Source organism: Myotis brandtii, unplaced genomic scaffold, assembly GCF_000412655.1.
Source record: "Myotis brandtii unplaced genomic scaffold, ASM41265v1 scaffold208, whole genome shotgun sequence".
NCBI classification, from domain to species: Eukaryota; Metazoa; Chordata; class Mammalia; order Chiroptera; family Vespertilionidae; genus Myotis; species Myotis brandtii.
Window position 1 is genome coordinate 2,324,081 of NW_005357764.1, and position 9,739 is coordinate 2,333,819.

The window sequence follows — 9,739 nt, forward strand, 5'->3', positions numbered from 1 at the left end:
CCCTGAAGAATCCACTGAGCCCCAGCCCTCACACACACTGCCAGGCCCCAGGGAGGACTGGGAGAGCTGTGTGGAAAGCAGCCCCCCAGAGGGCGGGGGTCTGGGAAGGATCCTGCGCTCAGAGTCCCCGGGCCCCAGCCTCTTCCATGAAGGGCAGACAGACACTCACGCCCAGAAGTCCTCCGCTGTGTCAAACTTGGTGACCAGTTGCAGGTTATCCTGCCAGGCCCGGCTGCGGTCATTCTTGAAGAACCACAGGGCCCACCTGGAAGCAGAGAGCCCTTGTGCCCACCCCCAGCAGCACCTGGGCTGGCAGGGAAGTCTCGCCCTTTCCAGGACAAACTGGGGGACAATATTTGGGGGTACAGACCCCCCCAAGGTGACTGGAGTCGGTTACCCTGGTGGGGCAGAGGGCCAGAGGAGAAGTGGAGGCACTTAACCCAGAATCCCAGTGGGGTTAAGGCAGGAAGGAACACAGGGCCCAAGTCTTAGGCCAGCTCTGACCTTCTCCTTGAGAGAGGAAGGGGCTGTCCAAGGCCGCAGAGCAGGAGCCTGCCCTACCTGTTCTGCAGAAGGTGCAACTCCAGCGTGGCCTCCACTGGGCCCTCACTGCGGGCCTTCCCCCTCAGGGGCAGCAGAGTTGAGGGAGAGTTTGGAGCCTCCTCTCTCATTGATGCTCCCGCTGCTGCTGCTGCCTCCCCTTCCTCTTGCTTTTTTTCCTCCTTCTCCCACGTTAGGATCTCACCCTCAGCCTCTCTGACCTGACAGAGAAAGGAGTCAGGGTGGGCTGTGAATTCCGGCCCCGGCTGCCCAGGCTGCAGGAGGGGCAGGCAGGTGGGCTTACAAGGGTGCTGGTAGCCATGCTGAAGCAGGAACAGCCAAGAGGGACCCCCAGCTGCCAGCTTTTAACCCATCAGCGCCCCGCCCCTCAGTGCTCAGGGCAGGGAAAGGCCCTGAGTGCTCAGGGCTGGGGAAGGGGTGGAGCCAGCATGGGGCTGCTCAGAGGGAGGAGGGCTCACACTGTTCCTTCTATCAACAGCCTTTAGCAAGCACTTTCTGCCTGCAGGCCGGGGCTGCGGGACAGGTGTGACCAGGCAGGCTCAACCCCACCCACATCATGTGGCTGAGACAGGAAGGTAAGGGTCAATATTGGGGGGCTGCCCTTAGTAACACCGAATCCCACCGAGGGTGGGGTTTGAATTTGAAGCAGACGGTCTCAGAGATGGCAGAAGCAGTGACTGGCACAGCTGGGGCGAGGCCAGGTCAGAGACCTGATACGTGCATGGTGGCATGCCCTTGTTTCTCTCTGCTGCCACTCACCTCCTCGCGTGGCCACCAATGCCATCTGACACAGCATTCGTCCGGTCTCGGGAAGCAACTGAGTTTATGTTAAATATAATCATTCAGAAACCGGGAGATTGTATTAAAAATCCACATTTTTGGTTTCTCTTGAAAATTTGGGAAGGTCTGGCAACACTGGGGCCTCCACCTCACAGGTCCACAACCCACTGCGGCTGAGGCTGCCCTTCGGCGGAACAAATGAGGTTGCACATGACCCCACCAGCCCACCACTCTCCTGGCCTGTTCTAGTATCGCCCACCTGGGCATGGATGGCAAGGGGTAGTGCCACACAATCGGGGTTCCAGTCCTCCCTACCCTGACCTCAGCCAAGTTACTGAACCTCATTGAGTCTATTTCCCCATCTGTAAAATGGGAAGGTTAATGATACACAACTCAGAAGCTTATTGTATTAAACGATATAAAACACAAAAGGCCCATAGAAGAAGGCCTGGCTCAGAGGTCAATAGACATCACCTGAGAACTACCCTGTTGGGAGTGGGGGTTGGGAACTGGAAAGGGAAACGGGGAGTGGAGTCGGTGGGAAGTTCTAACTCTGAATACCCTTTCCCAGCCTTCTCAACAGCACCCTTTTCTGCAGGGGCTGATGCCTCCCCAAGTTTCTTACAGTTTCTCTCCCTCCCCCTGCCCACTTTTAGGGGCCCAGATCTCTAAGGCAGTGGTTTTCAACCTTGGCTGCACATTAGAATCACCTGGGAATCTTTTTAAAATCCTGATTTCTGGGCCTCATCCTCCGGAAATTCTGTTTCTTTGTTACTAATGTTGTGGCCCCACCCCATAACAAAGAAACAGAATTTCCGGAGGATGAGGCCCAGAAATCAGGATTTTAAAAAGATTCCCAGGTGATTATAATGTGCAGCCAAGGTTGAGAACCACTGCTCTAAGGGGACCAGTCCCTTCCCCTCCCCCACACCGAGGGAAGCCCATGACCACCTGGAGGCTGACAGGCTTTATTTATTCAGCCCCCATCCCCTAATGCTAGGTATGTGCCAGGCATGGGGTTATGTGCTAGGAGGTGGTGAGTGCAAAAACTGGGTGGCCCCTCTTCTCTGATCTGCCAGGGAGCCAGACATCAGATAATCTCCCCAAGATCACCTTTGTAATCACCTCTGAAGGGAAGGAATTGCAGGTGGAGGAAATGAAGTCCACCACCTGACCTGGGGCTTTAGAGCAGTTCTCAAGTGCGTGCGCCAGAATCACCTGCCGGGCTTGTTAAGCAGACCACATTTCAAGAACCACTAGCTCAGAGGTAGCTCACTGGAGAGGTGATGTTTGAGCCGAGAGCTGACGTATGAGTGAGAGTTAACTAGGTCGTGGAGGAGGGCATCTCAGGGGTGGAGCAGCATGCGAGAGGCTCTGGGGCAAAGGGATCATGGGTACTGGAAGATGAGAAGAAAGAACAGTGTGGCGAAGCCCAAAGGAGGAAGGGATGGTAAGTCTTGATCCCAGGAAAGTGGAGAGCATCGCTGAGTGCTTAAGTTGGGACAGATGGGCTGGGCAGGTAATCGCATGGGCTTTCCAGCAAGTTCTCTGTAGAAACACAAAAACACTCTTGGCACCAAGAGTGGGAGGAGATTTATGAGGATGCTAACATAGTTTTCCAGGTGGCGGGGAAGATGGAGAGAACATGGGTTTCAGAGGTATTTAGAAGGAAGACTCAGTGGCGATTAGTGATGGACAGGCTCCGGGCAGGCGAGGCATGGTGTCCCAGCTACCTGTTGCTGCACAATAAACCACCCAAACTTAGTGACTTAAAACAATAATCATTTCTTTCACTCACAGATCTGCAGTTTGGGTAGCCCTCAGTAGGGACAGTTCATCTCTATTCCAAAGCATTATCAGTTGGAGTGGCTTACAGGCTAGGGCTGGAGCCATCTGCTCACTCCCATTGGGGCAGTTGATGCTGGCTGTCCACTGGAACCTCAGCTGAGGGTGTCTGCTTGCTAGGACAGCTCTGGTGGCCTCTCCATGTGGCTGCTTCCCTTCCTCACATTGGCTGGGTTCCTAGAGTGAGAGTCCCAAGAGATGGGAAGCAGAAGCTACCAGTTGCCTAAAGCCTGGGCCCCAAAACTGGCACAGCATCATGTCCATGGTATTTGAGTCCCAGGGCCCACATGCAAGGATGATGACATAATCCTTGGAAGGAGTATGATATAATCCACTGGGAGGAGGGTTAAAGAATTTTGGACAGAGGAAGCACTGGAAGAGGGCCAGGAAACCTGTATTTCCCCTCTATCCATTTGATAAAGTATACCCTTATAAGCAATATTGAAGAATTTATATTTTTCTCCCTACCTAATCCCTCCAGAAGTTGGCAGCTCTTAATGAATATTATTATTTTCTTAGCAATATGTTTGTTTGCATGAATCCAATAAGAATCTGGTCTCTTTATAATAGGACACATAAAGCCAGTTTCCAACTGTAGTTTTATCCACCAAGACTTTGATTGGAATGTCATGATGGAGAGAGACATGCCTAGATTCTGGATGTCACCAGAAAGCTTTAAGGAATTAAGATTGACTTTGAAGCTGGTAAAATCCCCTTGGAGAAGTGGCTAAAGACTAATTAAAGCTCAATCTGGAGATTCCTTATGAGACAGATTCCAGCAAAGCAGATTTTTAAAAGCCTGTATGATCAATTCTTCTTCTTCTTGTGTTTATGCAAATAAGCAGGCCAAATTGAAACTGGACTTACTGCAGTAAATAGTCTTGATTTGACCATCTCTGATTTTTTTTTTAAAAAGGAGGGTGATTTTAGTGGGGGGAGGGGGTCTGTGTTTCAGTAGAATCTATACTACACAGTTGTGGATATTAGACTCTAGTTAAAGTTTTACTTTTCAGCCCTGACCGGTTTGGCTCAGTGGATAGAGCGTCGGCCTGCGGACTGAAGGGTCCCAGGTTCGATTCCGGTCGGGGGCATGTACCTTGGTTGCGGGCACATCCCCAGTGGGGGGTGTGCAGGAGGCAGCTGATCAGTGTTTCTCTCTCATCGATGTTTCTAACTCTCTATCCCTTTCCCTTCCTCTCTGTAAAAAATCAATAAAATATATTTTAAAAAAAAAAGTTTTACTTTTCACCAAAAAACTGAATTGCATCCTGAATTTTTCTAGTTTTCTTAAATATTTGGGTGCAACTCTCCAAACTAATGTTTCAGTTTTCTCCCATCCTTTGACTTGGAATTATTGAGAATTACTGATGCAGGGTAAACCATACAAAATTTACATGAGCACCTGGTGGTATTCAAACTGCAGATAAGGAGTATCTATCAGACTGTAACAGTTTGCTTTCATTCCAGCAAAAGAAACTCTGAGCCTTACATCTAAACATCTTCTCAACAGACAGCCTTACAAGCAGAGCAACTAGTTTATCATTTACTCTGATCATTAACCTTTGTTTCTTCTCTCCTGTTTTCATGGGCAAACCCCTGTGGGATACCTGATTGCCTGTTTACACAGCACAGGTCTCACTTTGGGAGGCCATCTGCATCACTGCCTCCTAAAATGAGATTTAGCAATTTAACTGAACTGACTTTTTTTCAGAACTAAATAACTGAGTCTATGAAATATGAAGCAACCTACCAACTTCACTTTATATCAACCTTTATTATTTAAAAGGGTGGGTCTGCAGAAACCAAAGTTCTGCCTCCTTGAAACTGCTTTCCCTATCCTGCCCAAGAGGTTCAGATGAAAAATAAATAAATAAACTTACTTCAGGAAAAAGATCTTAAGGTGTTTGCCTTACCTAATTTAAATTAAATATAGTGAACAAAAGGGCTTCAGGCAGATGACACGCCTTCATCCAGGGAAGCCTGTCCACCAATACTGTAAAGTCAGTCCCTCCCTCTATCACCTGGTTCTTACCTCTCCTCAGACCTTAAATAACTATAATTCTCCTCCTCATTTTCAGACCATGCTTTTTCACTTTCTTGTCAAATCTGTCACTTCTGGGATACAATTCCATATCAAGATGATAATGCTTCATGGATTCAGCCTATGCCTACTTCAGAAGAATCAGCTAATAGCCTCTCCGTTCCAGTCTCAGATCCCATTCCCTTGTCCCCCTTAGATCATGCACGGAGACACTTCCATACCATCTAGAGCAGCGGTTCTCAACCTATGGGTCGCGACCCCTTTAGGGGTCGAACGACCCTTTCACAGGGGTCGCCTAAGACCATCGGAAAACACATATATAATTACATATTGTTTTTGTGATTCATCACTATGCTTTAATTATGTTCAATTTGTAACAATGAAATTGGGGGTCACCACAACATGAGGAACTGTATTAAAGAGTCACGGCATTAGGAAGGTTGAGAACCACTGATCTAGAGGCAGATACCACAGCCTTTGTCAGCAGGAAGCAGTTACTGAAGACAGACCATCCTCCCTCATCACCCCTAAAAAAATTCAGGGATGGAAGTCTCTGTGGGGCGAATGAGCAGGCCAGTAAACCTGGAATAGGGAAACTGAGATAGATAGTTAAATGGTTGAGCAGTTTACAGCCACTTAGTAAATCACAAAATCCTATCTTCCATAACCAAGGACACTTACAGGTAAATGGTTACACTTCTCCTCCCCAACCAGAGGGTAAATGGCTTAAATCACCCTATTCAGGGAAATAGAAAGCAGAAATCCAATGGTGTACTGGGCTAGTTTGGACCAGCTGGTGAGAGCAAATATTAAAGTTTCAGGAATTTTATTAGCCGTTTATAAAAGCCATGCCCTGGCTCAGTTGGTTGAGCATCATCCTGTGCACCAAAGGGATGTAGGATTCCCAGTCAAGGGCACATTGGTGGGGTGTGTGCAGAAGGCAGCCAATCTTCGCTCTCACATTGATGTTTCTCTCTGTTCCTGTCCCTTCCTTTCTATCTAAAAACAATAATCTATTCTTTAAAATCCATTATTAAAAATTAAATAATATAAACTTTTAATAATATAAATTATGTTAAAAACAAATATAATAACATAATAAAAACAAATTTCTAATTATTTTACTATTATCTATGCTCTTAAGATCATTTTTTAAAAATATATTTTATTGACTTTTTACAGAGAGGAAGAGAGAGGAATAGAGAGTTAGAAACATCGATGAGAGAGAAACATCGATCAGCTGCCTCCTGCACACCCCCTACTGGGAATGTGCCCTTGACCGGAATTGAACCTGGGACCTTTCAGTCCGAAGGCCGATTCTCTATCCCCTGAACCAAACCGGTTAGGGCTTAAGATCATTTTTTAATCTACTTTATCTGATGGTGAAAATACAGCATATCTCTTCCCAATTCTCTGTTCAGTGACACCACATTGAGAACTTGAAATTAATCATGGTAGGAGAATTTACACCATGGGTATCAGCAAACTACAGTTCAAGGTACTCCCCTTCTTGGATAGCTGTGTGTTAAAAGTTCCTCATACACCATGGCCCAGATCTATACCTGAAGCCAGCCTGGAGTGAATGCCTGAGCTCGGGGGTGACAGCCTGCTGTCTGCTGGACACCTCCTCTAGTTTGTCTACAGGCACCGCACATTTGGCATGCCCCAAACAAGCTCATCACTCCCCCCAATACTGCTCCACCCCCTCAATGTCTATTTCATTTTGCAGCAGCATTAATCACCCTTGTGTCCAAGCCAGAAGCTGGGAATCTTCCTAGACTCCTCCCGCTCCCTCTTCCCCAGCACCTGATAAGTTACCTCCTGAATGATACCCAAATTACACATACACACACACTGGCTTTGTCATCCTTCCTGTGGATTCTGCCTCCGTCTCCTCCCTGATCTTGCTGCTTCTAGCCATGTCCCCCTCCAACCCACCCTAATTTGTTTCTATAAAATGAAAATCTCATGTAGGTCACTCTTGTGCTTAAAATCCTGCAGTGACTTCCCAGTTCTGGGAGCACAGACACCTTTCATCTGGTCTTCTTTCTCTCATCCTCCTCCTCTCTCTCCTGCTGGGTCCTTCCTCATCACATACTCGGACATTCAAGGGTTTTTAGTCATGAATCACAGAAATCACTTCTGGCTAATTTAAGCAGATGAGTTTATTAACTAATACTGGGCAGCTCAGAAACTCTCTGGGAAGGCCAGAGAACTCTCCCTGGAGACCACACAGCCTGGAATGACGCCCCAACGCACACTGGCAAGCAAGCCCAGGAAGACTCCCCTGATGCTCTGGCTGGGCTGTCGCGCTGGATGCTCCCAGAAGCAGCGTCACTGCTGCAGGTAGTCCCTGGCAGGAGCTGCCACCACCACCACCTGTCCTCACAGAGCAGGCCCCTCATTCCTATTGCTCTGGCACTAGCTTCAGGTTCAGAGTCTGGGGCTGAGGTCACACGCAGGTCCTGGCTGCAAGGAAGGCTGGGGAAACACTGGGAGTGCCTAAAGGAGAAGGTGGGCTCTGCCTCAAAAGGTGGGGATTCCCCAAACATAGGAAGGGGGCAATTTTAATGCTGAGAGGCCAATGATAATGATAGATATCCCCTGTGCTAGCTCTTAAAATTATGCAAGTAAAATACTATTCAAGGTAAAATAATCAAAGGTGATGAAATATAAAAGCTTCTCTCTCTAAGTCCTTTTGGGGAGAAAAGGGACAACTACTGTTAATGGTTTTATTAAAAGTCCTTGCAGCCTGGCCAGCATGGCTCAGTGGTTGAGCATCGACCTATGAACCAGGTGGTCACAGTTCGATTCCCGATCTGGGCACATGCCTTGGTTGCAGGCTCGATCCCCAGTGTGGGTGTGCAGGAGGCAGCTGATCCGTGAGTCTCTCTCATCATTGATGTTTCTATCTCCCTCTCCCTTCCTCTCTGAAATCAATAAAAATATTTTTCAAAAAAGTCCTTGTAGATGTGTTCTTTGTATATTCAGATATGAGTACGTCTGTATAGATTTGTATATAAGGTATCTTTATAATGAATATAGCATGTGATATATATAATTTTCTATGTATCAAAATTGGCTTGTCCCACACCTTACAGTTTGGCACCTGTGTCAGTTCACATGGGCCTGGCAAGTCCTTTCTAGGTAACATAGCATTTCACCAAGTGGATATACCGCAATTGCCTAGCCAGTCCTCTACAGATATACATACAGGCTCTTTTCAGTTTTTTGCTACAAGAAGCCATGCTGCAGTGACTATCCTTGCACACATGTCTTTGTGTGCTTGTGTGAGTAGAGATCCGAGGGATACATTCCTGGAAGGGGGAACTGTTGGCTCGAAAGGAGCATGCATTTCTGTCTTTGGTAAACATTGCCAAATTGCCTTCCAAAAAGCATGCGCCAACTTGCAGCTCTACCAGCGGCCTGTGAACATTCCTCCCCACCCCTCCCCCAACCCCACCCCCAGGCCCTGAACACACTGGCTGCGAGCTGCCCCCTCATCACCTGTCACTTACATACCCTGTGTTTCTAGCCATAGTGCCTCTGCCCGGGCTGTACCCACTGACTAACATTCTCTTCCTCCCTTGTCTGTCAGATGAAATCTTACCTCACCCATGAGGCCCAGCTTAGATGTCACCTCCTCTGTCTGTACAGCTTTCCATGACTGCCCTAAGCTGTCAGAGTCCCTTCCTCTGGGATCCCAGCTTCTTGGGCATAATTCTGTCATAGCAGTGAAGGCGCGTGTGTGGCTGGAATTCTATGACCATTTTGGCAATCCCCACCATAACCATACAACAAGTCCATCTCCTCTCCCTTCCTCCTGGCTCTCCAGCTGCACTGCCTTTTATCTGAAGTATAGTCCTGCCTCCGGACCTTTGCACCTGCAGTTCCTTCTCTATGGATCCTGCCTTCACCCATCTTGGCCTTGGTGCCTTTGCCAGGGTCTGAGCATCCATTCACCTCCTCACAGAGGTCTTCCCTGACCACCCTGTTTCAAGAATCCCTCCTCTAGTCACTCCGTTACATCACCATTTTATTATCTTCATCACACTTCTCACGAGCTGAAATTGGCTTAAATTGTCTGTCCTGTGCCCCATCTCTACACACACACCCCGTTATAAGATCCTCGAGTGCAGGAACCTTGTTTTCCTTCCCTACTGTCTCCAGCCTGGCGCCTGTGTAAACGCTCAGTAAACGTCCTTTGAATAAACCATCTGTATTTTGCAGAAGAGGAAACATTCAGAAAGGAGAGCTGAGTAGCCCAGGGCCCCACGGTTAATTTTTAAAAGCACAGCCATCTGAGCTCCCAGTGGGTTCTGTTTCTTCCCTACTCTTAGCACGCTGCATTGTCTCCCCATGAGACTGGGCTCTTGGGGGCCGGACGCGAGTCTGACGCCCCGAGGTCCCCCACAGCACGTCCCAGGCTCCGCCTGGGAGGCCAGCCGGCTCTGTGGAGATGTCACCCTCCCCGCCCCCTTGTCAGTCAGGCCGAGGGGGCGGCGCGCTGAG

At 48.3% G+C, this 9,739-nt stretch overlaps 2 protein-coding genes across 2 annotated transcripts in view; one reads left to right on the forward strand and one right to left on the reverse strand.

The window, feature by feature from the left end:
- EIF4E1B (eukaryotic translation initiation factor 4E family member 1B) overlaps positions 1-905 on the reverse strand; it is a gene marked incomplete at its 5' end in the record, with an annotated part of 3,516 nt that extends 2,611 nt beyond the window's left edge. The window contains 2 exons of the mRNA XM_014539170.1: positions 170-265; positions 562-905. Coding sequence (XP_014394656.1) covers positions 170-265; positions 562-905 — 440 coding nt within the window. The remainder of the gene's footprint in view (positions 1-169; positions 266-561) is intronic.
- The window catches only part of SNCB (synuclein, beta), a 39,791-nt gene that overhangs the window by 11,274 nt on the left and 18,778 nt on the right, over positions 1-9,739 (forward strand). The gene's annotated exons all lie outside the window — the stretch shown is intronic.